Source organism: Mobula hypostoma, chromosome 18 (genome assembly GCF_963921235.1).
Source record: "Mobula hypostoma chromosome 18, sMobHyp1.1, whole genome shotgun sequence".
Taxonomy (NCBI): Eukaryota; Metazoa; Chordata; class Chondrichthyes; order Myliobatiformes; family Myliobatidae; genus Mobula; species Mobula hypostoma.
The window spans coordinates 6,700,199-6,721,065 of NC_086114.1; the positions used below are offsets into that span (position 1 = coordinate 6,700,199).

Consider the following 20,867-nt stretch of genomic DNA (forward strand, 5'->3'; position numbering starts at 1 on the left):
CCATCAGGCTCTTGAACAAAAGGGGATAACTACACTCATTTATGAACTCTTTTATCTTGTTATTTATTACTGTTTACTTTCATCCGAATTTGCACAGTTTGCTGTCCATTGATCCTGTTTACAGTTACTGTTCTATAGATTTAGAATGCCTGCAGAAAACACGAATCTCAGGGTTGTATGTGGTGATGTGCATGTACTCTGATCATAGATTTTACTTTGACCTTTGAACTACAATACCATGGCAATGTGATAGTGTGCCGATCAGCGTAACACTATTACAGTTCCAGGCGCCCAGGTTCAACTCGACCACTCTCTACATGCAGCTTGTACATTCTCCCCACGAGCTTCCTCCGGGTGCTCCAGTTACCCCCCTCATTCCAAAGACGTACAGCTTAGAAAGGATTACACACACAAAATGCTGGAGGAACTCAGCAGGTCAGGCAGCATCTATGTAGGGGAATAAACAGTCGACGTTTTGGGCCGAAACCCTTCATCATTCCTTATAGGCTAAAGACATCAACTGTTTATTCCTCTCCATAGATGCTGCCTGACCTGCTGAGTTCCTCCACCATTTTGTGTGTGTTGCTCTGGATTTCCAGCATCTGCAGAATCAACTGTGTTTAGTAGGAGTTATTAAATTGTGGCCATGCTGTGTTGGCACTGAAAGCCTGGCGACCCTTGTGGGCTGCCCCCAGCGCATGCTCAGACTGTGTTGGCCTTTGAAGCAAATGACACATTTCACTTTACGATTAGATGTAAATGTGACAAATAAAGCTAATCTTTAAAACCCTCAACTCTGATCACACACTGTACTAATAGCAGTACAGCACATTCATGTTTTGAAACTCTGATGATAAATAACCGTAATCTAGTGCCTTCCATACTTGAGTATTCTTCTGACCAACTCAGTGACTCACCATTACAGACACAAGGAAAAGGTGGACAAAGAGTTTTTTTTAGGGAGATCACCAGCTACCATTTTGTTGGAACATTCAAACAGAATTTGTGTCTTTCAACTTAACAGCTTCCAAATTTTGACCTTCAGGCTCGTACTGAATTCCAGGCATCTCTTGTTAACAATTTACCAAACTATCCCTTATATAACATCACAGAAATCCTTCTGTTGAAACTGGGAAGTAGCAAATTAATGATGTTAGCTGTTGGTTTAAACAATCTTAGAACCCTCAAGACACAGGAGACTGCAGATGCAGGAATCTGAAGCAACACACAAATCTGCTGGAGGAACTTAGTGAATCAGGCAGCATCTGGGTGGGTGGTGGGGCGGGGGGAGAATTTTGGGTCAGAGCCCTGCATTAGAACTGAATGTAGAGACCCAAGAGACTGCAGATGCTTGAACCTGGAGCAAAGCACAAACCTGCTGGAGGAACTCAGCGGGTTGGGTAGTAGCTGTGGAGGCAAATGGGCAATCGACAGCTGGTCCGGATGACGGGTCTCAGTCCAAAATGTTCCCTGTCCATTTTGCTTTATTTATTTAAAGAGACAGTGTGGAACAGGGCTTTTCTGTCCAACAGGCACACTGCCCAGCAACAGCAACCCACTATTTAACACTGGCCTAATCACAGGACAATGTGCAACTGGGAATTAAAAAAACTCATGATACCATGGCAACCATTGTTCAAAGTACAGTTCTTAACAAACTATATATATGTCACCATATACGACCCTGAAATTCATTTTCTTGAGGGCATACTCAATAAATCCAATAACCATAATAGAATCAATAAAAGACCACACCAATGGGTGTATAACAAAGGACAAATAAGCTGTGCAAATACAAAAATAAAAAAATATTATTAACAATCGAAAAACAACCACCATTATCAAAATAAACCAAGTTATTTTCCAAGGTGACTAAGTCCACTATGGTTCTGTCTAGCTTTAAACCCGTGCTGTAATTTACTGAATTGCATATAAATTGGGTATCAAATCAGAAACAACAAAATGAGCTGCATCTTAAAACATCTTTTATACATGAATGATTTGAAATTATATGCTCCATCAGTTAAGCTAAAGCAATTCATTCAAATAGTAGTAACACACACAAAATGCTGGAGGAACTGAGCAGGTCAGGCAGCATCTATGGAAAAGAATACAGTTGATGTTTTGGAGCGAGACCCTTCATCAGGACTGGGGAAAAAAGATGAAAAGTCAGGGTGAGAAGGTGGGGGAAGGGGAGGAAGAAGTACAAGGTAGCAGGTGACAGGTGAAACCGGGACAGGGGGAAGGGTGAAGTAAGGAGCTGGGAAGTCAATTGGTAAAAGAGATAAAGGGCTGGAGAAGGGGAAATCGGATAGGAGAGGACAGAAGGCCATGGAAGAAAGGGAAGAGAGAGGAGCACCAGGTGGAGATGATGGGCAGGTAAGGAGATAAGGTGAGAGAGGGAAACCGGAACGGAGAATGGTGAAGGAAAGGGTGGGGCATTACTGGAAATCTGCAAAATCGATTGGCGCCTACCCAGCCAGAATGTAAGGTGTTGCTCCTCTAACCTTGAGTGTGGCCTCATCGCAGCAGTAGTGGAGGCCATGGACTGACATGTTGGAATGGGAATGGGGAGTAGAATTAAAATGGCTGGCCACTAGGAGATCCCACTTTTTCTGGCCTGACATAGATTAGGACACTGCTTCACCGAGTACCTATGCTCCATCTGCCAGAAACTGGAAACTGAGAACAACGGCCAGATCTTTCTCAATCACAACAGGGATGATGAACTGAATGGCCTTCCGTTTAGAATTTTCCGGAACTTTTCTTCTAGCACTGACAAAGGGTAGAGAGGGAAGGAGCTGTTTATAAAGAGGCATTTTCAAACCCCATGATAGATGCGCCTGAGCAGTCAATTTCCGCCATAAGTCTGGAAACAAAAATAAACCTTACTGATGCCTAAAACCAATCGGCATGACAGATGTCCAAAAGCGAAACAGCTTAAAAACGGGATTCAGTATCAGGAAGTGCAGGGCATACCAGAACTTCTGGAAGTGATTAAACAAATGTTCATGCCCCCAGTTTTATACAGACATGTACCTTTAACTTCATTAAGCACGAGCATCACGGCAACAAGCTTCCTGGAAGGTCACATGCTGTAATACATCTGCTCATCGGTGAGTTCCATTATAATACCGGAACGCTCAACTCCAACCCATACGTCTTTAGAATGTGGGAGGAAACCAGAGCACCCAAAGGAAAACCACACGTTCACAGAGAGAACATGCAAACTCCTTAAAGACAGTGATAGGAATTGAACCCCAATCACTGACTGCAGGGATCGTAAACCATTACCATGTCGCTTTGTAGCATTCAGCCCACATAGTACTGAATAGAGAATCAGACGGCTGTGGAACAGAAACCCGGCCAGATACACAGACAAGTCAAGTTTGAAAGGAATGTGCTGAGCAGCCTGCAAGTGTAGCCAAGCTTCCGGCAGCAACAGAGCATGCCCACGACCCAGACTCCTAACCCGTACGCCTTCGGTCCGTGGAAGGAAGCTGGAGCACCTGGAGAAATCCCGCGTGATCCCAGGAAAAATGTGAAAACTCCCTGCAGACGGTGGCAGGAATTAGACCCAGATCACACACTACCAGAACTGTAAAGTGTTACACTGACCACTATGTTGCTGAGTCACGCTGTAGTATTCAGTACATGCTGTATTGATGGAGAATCAGACAGCAGCAGACTAGAACCTCTGCCATGGTATCCATCGCATCCAGGACATCTTTGAGGAGTGATGCCTCACAAAAGGCGGTGTCCATCATTAACAACCCATCACCCAGGATGTGCCTTGTTCTGATTGCTACCATCAGGGAGGAGGTACAGAAGCCTGAAGGCACACACTCAACGATTCAGGAACAGCTTCTACTCCGCAATCCAATTTCTGAATGGACATTGAACCCATGAACACGACCTTACTACTTTTGCACTTCTTATTTAGTTTGACTATCTATATCTACCTACACATACACACACTAATTCATATTTTTTCTTGTATGATTGTGTTGTATTGTACTGCTGCCGCAAAGGCAACAAATTTTACGACATATACTGGTGATTTTAAACCTGATTCTGATTCTGAATACACGAAGGATTCATGTACTGTGAGTTTTCTAGAGGTTGCACAACATACATGACTGGCTCAAATCATCAGGATAACTGTGGATAGGCATCGGCAAGATGCAAGTCTATTCAAGGATGGTCAGAGAACAACATGCAATAAAAACAATATTCAACAATTATAAAGAATAAAAAATTATATAAAAATAAAGTTAGAGGTTAAAGACAGCGACTATACTTCATAAGGAGTTTGAAGAGATTTGGTATGTTAACACTCAAAAACATTCTGACAGGCTGCATCACTGTCTGGTATGGAGGGGGGGGTGGGGGTGCTACTGCACAGGACTGAAAGAAGCTGTAGAGGGTCGTAATTTTAGCCAGCTCCATCTTGGGTACTAGCCTACAAAGTACCCAGAACATCTGTACGGAGCGCTGTCTCAGAAAGGCAGCGTCCATTATTAAGGAACCCAGCACCCAGGGTTTTCTCACTGTTACCATCAGGTAGGAGGTACAGAAGCCTGAAGATTCAGGAACAGCTTCTTCCCCTCGGCCATCTGATTCCTAAATGAACATTGAACCTGTGAACACAATCTCACTTTTTCAATATATATTATTTCTGTTTTTGCATGATTTTTAATCACCAATATATGTATACTGTAATTGATTTACTTATGAAGAGCAGGGGAAGAGGAGGGGGAGGGGGAGGGGAGGGGAGTTGTAGAAGGGGGAGGGGGAAGAGGAGGGGGAAGAGGAGGGGGAAGAGGAGGGGGAAGAGGAGGGGGAAGAGGAGGGGGAAGAGGAGGGGGGGAAGGTGTAGAAGGGGAGGGAGAGGGGAAGGGGGAGGGGGGAAGGGGAGGGGGAAGGGGGGAGGGGGAGGGGGGAAGGGGGAGGGGGAAGGGGAGGGGGGAGGAGAGGGGGGAAGGAGAGGGGGGAAGGAGAGGGGGGAAGGAGAGGGGGGAAGGAGAGGGGGGAAGGAGAGGGGGGAAGGAGAGGGGGGAAGGAGGGAGGTGTAGAAGGGGAGGGGAGGGGTAGAGGGGGAGAGAGGGGAAGTGGGAGGGGGAGGAAAGGAGAGGGAGGTTGAGAGGGAAGAGGGGAGGGGGAAGAGGGGAGGGGGAAGAGGGGAGGGGGAAGAGGGAAGGGGGAAGAGGGAAGGGGGAAGAGGGAAGGGGGAAGAGGGAAGGGGGAAGAGGGGAGTGGTGGTTGGAGGGGGTAGAAGGGGTGTGTATAGAGAGGGAGTGTAGGGTAGGGAAGGGGAGATGGGGGAGTGAGGGGAGGCTGGGTGGTGGGAGGAAGGGCAAGGAAGTGCTTAAGATGGAGAAAGCGGGGGTGCAGGAGAGGAACTGGGGGCAGGGAGGGGGAGCGTTGATGAGGAGTGGAGAGGGAATTAATTAGAGATACAGCACATATGATGCATGGGTATAACTGGGCAGGGCAAGATATTGGATCAAACGGGTCTGTCACCATGATGTATCTCTAAAAACAAATTCAGAGGTTGAGGGGAGTGGTAGAACAAGATCTGGCAAGTGGTAGGTCTGTCCGGGCAGATGGAAGAGAGAAAAGTGAAGATGGCCACCAGGGCTGTGAGGTGATGGGTGGACGCAGATGATGGAATCTCACTAAAGTAGATTTCGAATGGAGTTACAGCTCTTTACTTATTTTCCTGATTTTAACCAGAGCTTTACAAATTGCCAGGAGGTTCTTGGCTTTTGTTCATTACCGATGTCCAGACAACACGGCAGATGTCATCGGGAACAGCAGAGAAGTGGGAGTAATTTGCATTTGGTGCAGCAGCTTGTGATCAACAAGCCACACTTTTCTAAAACTATTGTTACAACAGGATGATCCGACCCTTGCTGGGATAATTATGTATCTGGAACTTGATGTAGTAAAATTTAAAAATTCCTACTGCAAGCTGCAAATCCCCACTGAAATATAAATGGTCGCTATGGAAACCAGAAGATGAAACACTTAACGTTTTTTTCTCTGACTGGAAGTTTACGTTTCTTTCTCTGACAGAGCCAATGATTCACATCAGATTAAATTGAAGCCATTGAAATCATTGCCCTTTTAAAGTCTCCAGAGTAAATGACATGACAAGTGACGGAGTTGAATATTGTAAAAGTTTCTTGACACCTCCTCCCTCTGTCTTAGCAGGGAGAGCAGCCATTCAGCCCATCATATCCATGATTACTATCAAGAATCCATTTACACTCTTTCTCCATTCATCATATTTTAGTCTTAATACATTCCCATCGACACACCCAGAACACAGACAGTACAGTAAAGGCCCTTTGGTGCACAATGTCATGCGGAGCTTTTAACCTACTGCAAGATCAACTTAACCATCCCTCTCACATAGACCTCCATTTTACTTTCATCAATGTATCTTCAATGTCTCAAAGTATCTACCACACTGTCACCCCCAACGGAATGTTCCACGCACCACCACTCTGTGTTAAAAAAAACCTGCCTCCACATCCCCACATATTTTCCCCCATCACTTTAATGTGTGTCATCTTATATTAGCTATTGACACCCTGTGAAAAAAGCATTTGCCTTTCTTTCCATGTATTCCTCTTATTGTCTTACACATCTCTAGCAAGTTACCTCTCATCCTCCTTCGTTCCAAAGGGAAAAGCCCTAGCTCACTCAACTATCCCCATAGGACATGCTCTCTAACCCAGGTAGCATCTTGGTAAATCTCCTCTACACCCTCTCTAATGCTTCCATGTTCTTCCTGTAAGGAAGCAACCAAAACTGAACACAATGCTCCAAGAGTCATCTCACTATGGTTTTAGAGAGCTGCAACATTACCTCAAGGCTCTTAAACTCAATGCCCCAACTAATGAAGGTCAATACACCATACACCTTCTTAACAACCCTATCACCTTGTGCAGCAATCTTGAGGGATCTATGGACATGGACTTCAAGATCCCTCTGTTCCTCCACACCACTAAGAATCCTGACATTAACTTTGTTCATTTAACACTTCCCTAGGTTGAATTCCATCTGGCTCTTCTCAGTCCAGCTCTGCATCCAGTCATGCCTCATGGTATCCCTTATCAACACACTGGAGCCAATTGACAGTAACTGCTCAAGTCACATATCTTTTTGAATACAAGAGACTGCTCCACCAAGAGAAACCATGTGGCCACAGGGAGAACATACATTGCTGGAGCATCCAGGTCACCGAAGCTCTATAGCAGAGGCCTGACCAGCCGCATTACCAATCCTGTAGGTTCAATGGTTTCATTTAATACCAGAGAATATATACAGTATGCAGACTGAAATTCTTACTCTTCACAGACATCCATAAAGCAGAAGAAAACCTCAAAGAATGAATGGCAGAAAAACGTCAGAACCCTCTTCTCCCCTTCCCGCGCACAGGCATCAACCTTCCCCTACTTGTTCCAGCAGGAAGCATCTGACCCGACCTCACGCCACCCCCCCCCCCCGCCAACCAGCTGCGGGATGTCAAAGTGGCGGATGATGGACTCTAGATCATGGTCTCTGTAGTCCATCATCCTCCACTTCGACACCCCACAGACTGTCTCTCAGTAAGGAGGGAGAGGGAGGCATCACTCCTGCCACTGTGAGAGGAAGACCAAACGCTCGCTGTTTTGAAGGTACAGTCTGCAGTGTCACTGATTCGAGATCACCTGATTACCTGATTCGGGGGAGAGGAGGGAAATGTGGGGGGAGGGCGCAAAAAGGGGTCACTTGAATGCAGAGTTCCACTCATTCCACATTTTATAGGTTAACCACACTAATATATATTGGCCACTCCACCAGTTGTCCAGTTACATGCTTTACCAGCCAATTCCACAAACAAATTTGATTATATACAGCAGTATAATATACAGCTGACACTGTATAATACATTGAACGTACATTGTGAGGCATGCTTGGTCTTTATATTGTCAGCAGAGTTTTACCTGTGTGTAAAAAAAATCACAAGTCTTTGAAGATACTTTCCCCACTAAGAACCAAATATTCAGCTTCGAGATGAATGATGTAACATTCATTGACTTTACTGGAAAGGGCAATGGAGCCTTTATACTTGGCAAATGGCTTCACTGTTTCCATCAAAGTGGCTGTCCATTGAGATACAACAGCAAGTAACCAGTCAAGAGCCTTTGACGGATAATTTCACAAACCACTAAATGTGTGCACATTCTAAATGGGTGAAATTTATTAATTTAAACTGAATATCCCATTAGGCAAACACTAAAGACAGATTGGGAGGATGCAGACAGTAAATCAATTTGCCTTGAATTACAGATAAACTCATCTGCTATTCATTCTTATCGGGTCAAAGTTGTTAATGGTTAAAGCGTCTGAATAATTTAGCAGCATTCAATGGATAATCTAGATTAGGTTTTGATACTCTGTTTGAGAAAACATCCCAGCCAACTGGGAAAACAGGTATTAGTGATGTCCAATTGATAAAAAATATTCTAAATGCCAAACAGAAAGTTAATAGTCCAGGTAATATCAATAATCTGAAGATTACTTCTGTGTAAAGTATAAATTGCTCAGTCACTGGTCATAAACTCACTGTACTGGATCAACTTGGCCTTTTGTACAAAATATTTATTTTCATGCAAATCTCAATGAAACTAAATCCTGTTGATATCGACCTGAGCATTAACTCTTAATGCTTACTTTCATTAGTCGCGTCATTGAGTTCAAAAGTCAGGAGGTTATGTTGCAGCTTTGCAAAACTCTGGTTAGGCCACATCTCGAGGATTGCATACAGTTCTGGTCGCTCCACTATAGGAAGGATGTTGAGGCTCTGGAGAGTGCAGAAAAGTTTTTCAAGGGTGCTGCCTGGTTTAGAGGGCATGTACTGTCAGAAAGCTGGATAAACTTGGGTTGTTTCCTCTGGAGCGTCGGAGCCTGAGGTTTACAACATTATAAGAGGCATTGATAAAGTGGACAGGGAGTATCTTTACCTCAGGGTAGGAATGTCTAATACCAGAGGGCATATATTGAAGGGGAGAGGAGGTAGGTTCAAAGGGGATGTGGGGGTAAGTTTTTTGTACTCAGAGAGTGGAGTGCACTGCCTGGTATGATGGTAAAGGCAAATACATTAGAAGCTTTTAAGAGACGGTTAGATAGGCACATTAATATGAGGAAGATGGAGGGATGTGGACATTGTGTAGGTAGGACGGATGAGCGTTTGGGTGTTTTTGATTTGCTTTTTAGTGGATTGCCACAACATTGTGGGTCGAAGGACCTGTTCCTGAGCCATCCTGTTCTATATCTACGGAAAATTAAAACCACAGTTCCCTGGACTTTTACAGTGGTCTTGAACTTCTCTCTGAGGGCATTTCTCATATTCAGAGCATTCCGCCTTTTTGGCTGGTTGGATTTCAACATCGCACATTCCCAGCCTATCCCCGCTCTGATGGTAAGCAGCAATGAAGGAGAGGAAAAGAAAGTGAATACAGAGTCCCTTACGCAGAGGGACAGTGGTTTCAGATTAGGAACAGGCATCTGGATTTTATTGTTCTGGCAGCCGAGGTTCTAGCCTGCTTCCTACGGAATGAGACATCGCTTGAGCATTTCCCATCAACCCTCCTCTGACAACCAATGACACCACCAAGAATGCAAAAATTTTTCTAATAACAGAAACTGACAAGGTCTTTACAGGGCCATCGATTTACATAAACTTAAATGGAGCAAAAATAAGAATAGATACGTCAACACAAGAGGCCAGGATTTGTTCAGTTATCTTATAATAACTGTATTGAAAAATATACAATGTTCAAGTGTATTGAATTGTACAAACAAGCAGACAACAATGAATCAGCCTCATACGACAATTCATTTAATCAAATCCCATTTCATTCCTGTATGCTGTTAACTACTTTCTGTGTTCCTTGTTTCACTGGAGAACAAATATTTTGCTTTCTGAATACTTTTGGGTGTATCTTATGGATTTTGGGCAACTGATCATGAAAACCATCACAAAATTTCCCTATCATGCACCATTTTTAAAAAATCACCTGTATTTGTTATTTCAATTCGTAAATCAAGTCAGAATAACTGATGCCAAGATTAAGGAAGGCATTGTTGTTGGTCCTCAAGTCAAACAGGTCAACAATGGCAGGCAATTTAAGGAACTTCTAGTAGAACCGGAGAAAATCACGTGGAAAGCATTCAAGGCTGTTGTTGAAAATTTTCTTGGCAACTGCAGAGCATCTAACTATGTGGAGCTGGTTGACAACATGCTTCAAGCACACAAAACCCATGAAGTGTAACATGTCGCTAAAGATTCATTTTCTACTTTCCCACTTAGACTTCTTCCCTGCAAATCTTGGTGCTGTCAGTGATGAGCATGGTGAAAGGTTTCAACAAGACATTACAGTCATGGAAAAACGGTATCAGGGCAACTGGAATCCATCGATGCTGGCTGATTATCGTTGGACACCTGAGCGAGAAGTCTCAGACACTGAGTACAAATGAAAATCATCAACAAAACATTTATAGCTTCATTGAACTATTGCAAAGTGTCACCACCATTATGCAATTAAACACATTATATTTAATAAAAGTTAATTTCTTGTTTTTCCAAATTCCTATATAGTCTGAAATTATATTGTGTTCAGTTTCAAGTGATCTATCATAAACAAAAATAATTTCTGAGGATGCGTCATTTTTGAAAAACAATGTCATCCAGTGTTAATGGTTTTGTTTGAGAACAGCAAAGCTCTGTATTCAATTCAATCTAAGCAATATAAAGGACTCAAACTGCTCAGTTTAATACCAATAAAAACAAAATCCAAAAGATATTCTTGGAAAAGCTTGTTTTCCTTCACCAATAAAACTCCACACCGGTAATAAATGTCAAGCAAACAAAATTGACATTTTCATTCATTCTGCAACTTTAAGACAATCGGCCCCAATTCCACTTGCTCTTTCCTACCAATCACATGCCAAAGCTGATCAGGAGACAATGGTGAGTTTAAATGGAAGTGAAAACTGTTCTTATTATTACTCTGACATGGACAGACCCAAGCCCGGCTACAAGAGGATGAGGATTGGGTCAGGGGCTCGCAACTCCATACCGTAAAAACGCAGCGCTACAGAAACATCAACAGAAGCTTGAAAGGCCTCATCCCTAGAAGAGGAAGGATACAATGAGATGATGGCTCCATCTGGAAACAATGTGAAAGAATGCCCGGAACTGAGGACACTGGCAAGCTGCTGTCGGTGGCCAATGGCCCAGTAGGGGTGCTGGACTTAGGAAGGTTAATACCATTATCAATTTAGTTAAGCTTTACGAAACCTGAAAGTTGAACCATTTCTTGACATTTTCTTAATGTCTGATATTGCCAAACACCAATTTTTTTAAAAATCCACAAACTAAACCAAAGTTGACAATTGAATACTCCAAGCCCCTGTCACGTAGAACAAGGGGGATCCAAATTGAATTGAAAATCTAACTGGATTCGGCAGTAGAGATCACAGCTTGCTAATACCGATTCACTATGTCTCTCGGAACAGCAGACATGCAGCAGCTTATTCAGTTCGGATAGTGTGAATTAGTTGCGAATGTGAACAGAACTAACTTTCCCAAATGATTCTGAGAACGATGTCAGTGAGCCAGGACAAAAAGCAGCAACCACACAAGGCTCACAAACACCAAATAATACCAACTAACAAGACATTAAATCAAAGGGAATTACTAATTTCTTTCCACAATCCCTGCGGATTTTGTATGCTCTCTATAGGGTTAATACACAAACAGCCATATGCATTAAAAAAAACTTCAAATATTATTTTGCACATATTTGAAGATAAAATATTTTACTCGCAAATTGTCATTTAACCCCCCCCGACACACAATATCCATTTTAAATTTTAAAAAAGAGTTAATGCCATTTTTTCACTTGAGTGACTCACCTGCATAACTCATTGCTACAACATTCACCAATCATCCGAATTATTCACCCTATCTCACCACAAGCAGCTGAGATGCAGTTCAGTCCTTGCAATATTTGAACCAGCCTTACCTGGGGACAGTCCTTGATGTAGTGTCCTTTGTTGAAGCAGAGGTGGCATAAATAATTGGGTGGGGGCCTCTTGCCAGGTTTGCGAGGTTCAGCCGATAGGGATAGATCCGAGAAGTGGTCTGTCAGTGAGCTCAGTCCATCCACGATGTTGCTCAATGAACCATAGGGAGAGGCATTCTTGTACAATCCACTGCTGATAGGCTGGATAATGGATAAAGAAAAATTACTCATAACACACGATCATAATGATAGAAAAACTATGTAGCAAGGTGGGGTTAGACTGATCTTAGGGTAGTTCTAAAGGCTGATACTACATTGTGTGCAATAATGTATACTGACCATATCTGCTTGATTGCACAATCAAAAAGATCTGACCCAACATGGAATAAATAGTTCTACTACCAATTCACTCTCCCTGTTCAAAACAGGCCAGTGAAGCAGGAAGGTGTGAAATATAAGAGCAAAAGATATAGGAGCAGAATTAGGCCATTCAGCCCATCAAGTCTGCTTCACCATTCAGTCACAGCTGAATTATTGTTCGTCTCAACCTCATTTTCTTGCCTTCTCCCTGTAGCCTTTGCTAATCAAGAACCGATCAACCTCCAGTTTAAATATACGCAGAGCCGTCCATGGCAATGAATTCCATAGATTCACCACCCTCTGGCTAAAGAAATTCCTCCTCATTTCTGTTCTAAAAAGCCATCTTTCTATTCTGAAGCTGCTCCCTCTGGTCATGGACTCTCCCACTATAGGAAACACCCTCTCAACGTCCACTCTATCTCGGCCTTTCAACATCAGATAGGTCTCAATGAGATTGCCCTCATTCTTCCAAACTCCAGTGAGTACAGGCTCAGAGCCATCAAATGCTTTTCATTCATTAAACCATTCTTTCCCAGGATCATTCCTGTGAACCTCCTCTGCCATTCCAGCATATCGTTTCATAGATAAAGGCCCAAAACTGCTCACGATACTCCAAGTGTGGTCTAACCGGCACCTTGTAAAGCTTCCGCATTACATCCTTGCTTTTATATCCTAGTGCTCTAAACTGAATGCTAACATTGCATTTGCCTGCCTTACTGCTGTAGGACAGCATGGTAGCATAGTGGTTAGTGTAACATTATTATAGCCCCAGCAGTTGGGGTTCAGTTGCCATCGCAGCCTGCAAGGAGTTTGTACTAACTCTCTGTGACTGCTTGGGTTTCTGCCAGGTGCTCTGGTTTCCTCCCACATTCCAAAGACATATGTGTTGGCGGGTTAATCGGTCACGTGGGTGTAATTGTGCAGAGTGGGCTTGTAGGGCTGGAGAGCCTGTTACTGTGCTATAAGTTTCTAAATCTAAATCCACTACAGACTCAACCTGCAAGTTAACCTTTAGTGAATCCTGCCCTTGGACTCCCAAGTCCTTTGCACCTCTGATTATTAAGTCCCACGTCAATCAGCAAGTGGCAAAAGGAGCAGAATTGTGATGTCCAGAAGACTTGGGCTCACACTGCATCAGAGTACGTGGATTCTGGATCCACATCCAGCCTTCTGAAGACCCACCAATGGACAACCCCTTACGAACTGGTGATCACACTAATTTTAAATCAGTGACAAAGGGGACAAGCTGACAAAGGTGGACACTTCCTCACTGTTTTCACAATTACAACAGACATCCTGTTGGTAAAGTTTTCCACATCTGCATCTGGGAAGATGAGGTCGAGTCAACAAGAATGGATGTACGAGTCTACAGGTCGGTCAGATTTGGTGGTCAGAGGGGAGAGGGGTTTAATTCCACATTTCCAACTGGCTGTGCTTCTTTGTGCTGCTGTACAAACAATTCCATAAACCCATCCCAGAATCTAGTAACCTCATCCCTCCTTGTCCCCTTCTCTGACCAGGAGAACAAAAGCATCTCACTGCCTCGTTATGATCTCGCACGGTACTGTTCACCTGTGGCACACTTGCCCTGTAGTTGTTACACTGTATTGTTTTTGTTTTAACCTCTTTTAGCCCAATGCATTCTGTAAAGGTTTCATCTGCATGAACAGTATGCAAGACAAGCTTTTCACTGATGTGACAATAACAAGCTAACCAATAATTAATCAGCTTACCCTCCTAGAACAGAAGTCAAAAAAATGACCTCTCCCTTTCTCCTTCAAAGCAACTTTGATGTGTGTTGCTTGAATTTCCAGCATCTGCAGAATTCCTGTTGTCTCCCTTTCTCCTCCTGCTTATAATTGCTTAAACCTACTGAATATCGAAAGGCTTAGATAAAGTGGAGGATGGTGAGGCGGAGATACTGTATATATCTACCAAAGGAGGTGTAAAGTGCTCTTTCCTTCTGCTAGCCTGCAGGTCACCCTTGGGCAAGGTGTTACACCGGCTTAGCTCCCCAGTCAGGGTCACGTGAAGCCGTGGGAGCAGGTGGTGGCTGGTCGTACATCACAAATCCTGGTTATGCGACCACTGACACCAGGCAGGCAGTCTCTGAAGAGTATTGATAAAGGCTGGTGGCAGCTGTCTTGTAAAGACTCTGCCCAGAGGAGGCACTTCTGTAGAAGGATTTGCCAGGAACAATTACGGTCAAGACCATGATCACCCATGTCACGGCACAGCACACAATGACGATGATGAGATAGAGTGGATACAGAAAGATGTCTCCTATAGTGGGGGAGTACAGGATCAGATGGCACAGCCTCAGAATAGAAGGACGGTTCTTTACAACAGAGATAAAGGAGGAACTTCTTTACACACAGGGTGGTGGATCTGTGGAATTCATTGCCAGTTGGTAGTGGAGGCCAAGTCACTAAGGTTCAAATGGAGGCCTGACAGTTATGGGGGAAAGGCAGGAGAATGGGGTTGAGGGGGATAATAAATCGAATAGTGGAGCAGATTGGATGGGCCAAATGATCTAATTCTGCTATTATGTCTCATGATCTTAGAATGTCCCAGTGAGGATACAAACAGGCTGCACATCCATGTAAGCTCCATTGCCTCTAGGACACCACTGTCCCAGTAAAGCTGATGGCCTAACAGGCTTCGTAAATGCTATTCACACAGTGCTTTCATAGTCCCTGTTCGATTTCTGTCTTAGCCAAACCACAAAGGAGACGTTATCAGCTTCCAAAGCAGTGCCTCACTGGCCACGCACTGAATTAAACTCGTACTTTTCTTAAAAGGGCAATGGCTGTTTTTGCAGTTGGAAGCATTTTCCTTCAGATGACATTGCCATTTGAAGAATCTGAATGGATTCCTCTAGGAAGCTTGCTGGAAAATTGCTGAAACAGGATGGCTGGAAAGTTGAGCAAATCTGTCCACACTGGGGGAAAATTTCTCCATACTCCCCAATACAGTAGGTTTCTGCACAAGCCCTCCACGTTGACTACTACTGAACCTCTAATCATTTCAGACCCTTTCTCTTCCTCTCCTCATACCTTTTACACCAGTCCAGCAAAGCAGAGAAACAGTCCATTCAGCCCATTGAATCCATGATCTCTCCCTCTGAAACAATGTATACAGTCCCATTCCTCCCTAATCAAACATCACACACTGCAGAACTACTTTTTAAACTAAAACGTTAACCTGTTTATTTATTTATTGAGGTACAGCATGGAGTACACCCATCCGGCCCTTCGAGCCATGCCACTCAGCAAACCCCAATTTTCATCCTAGTCTAAACATGGGACAATTCACAACGACCAGTTAGTCTAACGGGTATTGCCTGTGGACTGTGCAGGAAACCAGAGCACCCGGAGGAAACCCATGTGGTCATGTGGGGAACGTAGGAACTCCTCACAGAAAGCAGCGGGTATTGAACCCTGTACTGTAACGTGTTGTGCTAACCACTATGCTACCATGCTGCCATGTTACAATATCTCCACGTCTGCGCAAGCTTAAACTCTTCCATCGTGTTCTCAAACAACTGAATGTTTCATTACTCTGGTATCCAATTGCTCAGTGAAATGGCAGATGATGGGATGATAGTTAGCTACATTAAGGGCATGACCTGAACCAACTCCCAATAGAGTCTACTGTATAAAACAGCAACACATTGAATTATGCAATGTATATGCTAATAAACATGCAGATTTAGACATGTTGAAATACTAACATGTACTATACACTCAGCGGTCACTTATTGGATACACCTTCTCATCAGCAAACATGTGGCAGCAACTCAATGCATAAACACATGCAGACAAGGTCCAGAAGTTCAGCTGTTGTTCAGACCAAACATCGGAATGGGGAAGAAATGTGATCTAAGTGACCTTAACTGTAGACTGATTATTTGGTGTGAGGTGGGGTGGTTTGAGCATCTCAAAGGCTGCTGGTCCCCTGAGATTTTCAAGCACAACAATTTCTGGAGTTTATGGGGAATGGTGCAAGAAACAAAAACATCCAGTGAGTGACAGTTCTGTGGATGAAAACACCTTGTTAATGAGAGAGATCAGAGGAGAATGGCCAGACCGGTTCAAGCTGACAGGAAGGCAACATTAACTCAGATAACCACGTGTTACAACAGCGTGCAGAAGAGCACCTCTGAACGCACAAGTTGACCCTTGAGTGGATGGGCAGCAGCAGCAGAGGTCCACAAGCATACAGTGTCCACTTTATTAGGTACAGGAGGTCCCCAGTGTGTGTGCATTATGTAATATCAACATGTTTATATATAAATATGTATTGGGAGACTGAAGTTATGAACAGTGGCACTAGTTAAAACCATTCAACAAGTCTTGTTCTTTCCAGACTACTGACCTCTAGTCTTCTCATGCTACCTCTCTACGTGATCAACTACTTCAGAATCAGAATCAGGTTTAATATCACCAGCACGTGCTGTGAAACTTGTTAACTTTGCAGCAGCAGTACAATGCAATAAATAATAATAGAGGGAAAAAACTGTGGATTACAATAAATATATATACTAAGTAGTTAAATTAAATAAGTAGAGCAAAAATAGAAATTAAAGCACTTGCCCATTCCTACCTCCTCTGCATCCAATCAGCTCAACACCTTTGATTTTCAGATGTTCAGTATAATGCCATGGGCATTTTAGAGCAGAAGTTGATAAGATTCTTGTTAGTATGTGTGACAAAAGCTACAGGGAGAAGGCAGGGGAACCAGGGTTGAGATGGAAAATAAATCAGACATGGTCAAACGGTGGAGTAGATTTCGGGTTAATGCACTCAGTATTTTCCTCAAGGTCAGAGGATCAAGAACTAGAGGGCAGAGATTCAGAGTGAGAGGAGAAAGATTTAACAGGAATCTGAGGGGCAGCTTTTTCACCTGGAGGGATGTCAATACGTGGAATGAACTAAAAGAGGAAGTTGTTGGAGAAGGTATAACAACAGCATTTAAAAGTTATTTGGATAGGTATAGGAAAGGTTTGGAGGGATATGGGCCAAATGCAGGTAAATAAGGCTACATTCCACAGGCATCGTGGGTGACATGGATGGGTTGCACCTAAGGCGCCATTTCCAAGCTGTATCAAAATACTGAGTACAGGAGATAAGCTAAGATGTTAAAGTTGTACATGTTGGCAAGACCCAATTTGGAGTATTGTGTGGTTTTGTTCACCTACCTACAGAAAAGTGGAAAGAGAAGAGAGAAAATTTACAAGGATGTTGCTGGGTCTGGAGTTATAGGGAAAGGTTGAATAGGTTAGGACTTTATTCCCTGGAACCTGGAAGGTTGAGAGGTTTTTGACAGAGGTATACAACATTATGGGAGGTATAGATAGGGTAAATACAAGCAAGCTTTTTCCACTGAGGTTGGGTGGTACTATAATTGGAGGTCACGAGTTAAGGGTGAAAGGTGAGAAGTTTAATGGGAACATGAGGGGAAACTTCTTCACTCGGAGGGTGGTGAGAGTGAGTATCAAGCTGCCAACTTAAGTGGTGTATACAAGCTTGATTTCACCATTTAAGAGAAGCTTGGATAGGTACATGGATAGTAAGGGTATGGAGAGTTATAGCCCAGTGCAGGTCGATCAGAGTGATCAGTTTAAATGATATGGCATGGACTAGATGGGCCAAAAGGCCTGTTTTTGTGCTGTACTTTTCTAAGACTCTGTGACTCTTTGTGCTAAGTTTCCTTTAACTTGTTTATCTATATTTTGTTACGACAAATATCACACAATTCTCCTCCAGTAGCACTCATGAACTCTTAACAATTTAGCTGCAAAAGTATTTCATAAATTGTAAAGGCTTTGTGTAGTATCACTTAAAGCAACACATCCCTTTCATAAATCAAGGAACACTTTCACAACAGTTAAATCATCCCCCTCAAATCATCACCTCCTCTCGTGGTGACACTCCACACCCTCATGGCCCCACTGTAAGGACTATTTCCTCAGCTGCAACACTCCCAGACTGGGCAATTTTACAGTGGTTCTCAGGCCTTGGCCTCGTTTCAAAACCACAGCTAATTAAATGTTTATCATCTTATCTTTCGAAGTCAGCATTTTGAATGGCATCTGAAAAGACTTATTGAAGACCATTTTAACGTTCTAACACCCCCCCCGCCAAAGAACGGAAAAGTCTACAGAAAGTGATGGATACAGTCTAGTCCATCGCAGAAAAATCCCTCCCCACCATTGCGCGCATCTAAGGCGTGTTGCCACAAGCAAGCAGCATCCATCAAGGACCCCACCATCCAGGCCACGCTCTCGTCCCCTTCCCACCATCGGGCAGGAGGTACAGGAGCCTCAGGTCCCGGAACACTTTTTATCTTTCAACCATCAGACCCCTGAATCGGCGTGGGTAACTTCACTCCTCTCAATTGATTTCACAACCTTTCACTTTCAAGGACTCTGCAACTCACGTTCCCTGTATTATTGTTTACTTGCACTATTTGTTTTATTTTGCACATTGGTTGCTTGTCACTCTTTATGTATCGTTTTTCATTAATTCCATTGAATTTCCTATAAATGCCCGCAATAAATGAATCTCCAGATTGTATACGATGATATTTACGTACTTTGCTAACAAATGCTTGACCTCGTCAAACATTGCCCTTTTAAGATCCGCCACCGGACTACCAGCTAGCGCGGACAGCAATTGCCAGAGCCTACATGTCGCGTTATTTTTGCAAGCGTTAATGCAACGAGATATCTCGGCTCTGAAAATAACGGCCACCCTTCGGTTTGCAATCTCCCCCTTTACCCCTCTGGTTGATCAGCCTACTGGCCTGCTCTCTCTGATTTATCCCCTTTTGGAAATACACAGGGTGCGAATACTCCAGCCCCTCTCCCTTCCCCTCCCCACACCGTCCCTACTTGCAGCTGATTAAGTACCATGAATCCTAACCCGAAATCAGTGACTCTTCACTAGTTGAGTTAATGATTGTAACATTATTAGCGAGCTGTCAATTAGAGTGAATCCCCTGCAAGCACAAGAGGGGAATCTTTGGAGGTATCACATACAACTTGAAATGTGGAATTGAGTTATGGCACGTCTCAAATGTCTGACAACAGTTGACACTAATGTGCTACTTCGGTATTCTGGTGGTATGACTCTACGCCAGAGATTATTCAGTTAGTCAACGGCTTGGAAATTGTGAAAGTGGGCTATAACTGACAAAACAGCGAGACGAACAGCTTCGTACAGTCAAAAGTCACAGCGGTTAGACTATATCGAAATGCAGTCTAATGGCGGACGTTAGAGAGACTGTCCAAACGCTAAGAAACTTAACCAGAAGTTTTAAGAGAGTGAACAACGAGAAACACGCCGTTTCAGAGAGCTCGGGAGGGGAGGGGTGGGGTTTTCACTGACTCTTACTCGCACCTCGTTCCTGTGGAGCTGGGAAAAGTTGTTGAGATAATTGGAACAGAGCGAAGTCCCCAGATCAGCAGCTTTGGCATAGTTGAGATCTTGGTGGTGGGTCGCCGGCTCGGGCCTGAAGGCATCGAAGGCACTAGGCTGGTGGGTGTCCTGAAGAGACAGATAGACCCAGTTCAGGAGCTGGGCTGGCTGGTACACCGAGGCGCTGGTGTCGATTGCTGAAAGTAGGCTCATCCTTTGTCCCCTCTCGCTTTGCAGGGATTGAGTCTGTGTATGTATGTATCTATATGTGTGTGTAAGGTCCCAAACGAACGGAGCCCTTTGTGTTTCTGTTGTGGGAACTTGTCAATTGAGGGATTTCCCCCCCTTTTTCTTCCCGTCTCTCCGCTGGGCGAAGGGCTCAAACTAATCCGCTAGCTCTTTATTCCCTCGGGGGTAGAGTTGGTGCGCAGGAGCCAATCACAGCTGCGTTCCGGCACCCGGAACTGCATCACCAGCGTTGATACATTTCACTGAAGAGATGGCGCGTTTCGGAGTTCCTAACGGTGCTGAGATTTCTCTTAAAGAGAACCGCAGCTGCTTCGGAGCGGTTGTGGTAGCCCGTGCATTGTCGTGCTAAAAGAACTCCCAGCGACAAGCAAGGTGTCAGAATTACTGAAAGCAGAATGATCAAGAGCTTTTCCCTGAAATAGTATCCCGGATCTTTCCACCCAGCTGGACCGGGAGTTGGCATTGCATTACTTCTGAAAGATGACCCTGCGGCAGTGTATCAGTCCCGGTGTACTGCGCTGTCGTGTCATTTCTGAAACACCCCACCCCTCCAAAAAAAATTATCTGGATTTGTTCTTAGTACGGAGACTCAGGGATGAGCGACAGGGGGCAGTTACTGATTTTTGAACTCGAGTCATTCGCCATTCAAGTCACAGCCCCTTTAATTCAATGTGTGCCTGGCCTGCTGAGTTCCTCCAGCATTTTTGTGTGTGTCCCTTTTAATTCAGATTCCTAATGAGCCTGATCCCAAAAT

General features: G+C 43.9%; 1 protein-coding gene across 1 annotated transcript in view; it reads right to left on the minus strand.

The window, feature by feature from the left end:
* The window catches only part of zcchc24 (zinc finger, CCHC domain containing 24), a 257,472-nt gene extending 237,183 nt beyond the window's left edge, over positions 1 to 20,289 (minus strand). The window contains exons 1-2 of the mRNA XM_063070392.1: positions 19,847 to 20,289; positions 12,084 to 12,284 (exon numbers count right to left, since the gene is read on the minus strand). Of these exons, the coding sequence (XP_062926462.1) occupies positions 12,084 to 12,284; positions 19,847 to 20,077 (432 nt within the window). The 5' untranslated portion in view covers positions 20,078 to 20,289. The remainder of the gene's footprint in view (positions 1 to 12,083; positions 12,285 to 19,846) is intronic.
* Positions 20,290 to 20,867: the final 578 nt, after the last annotated feature.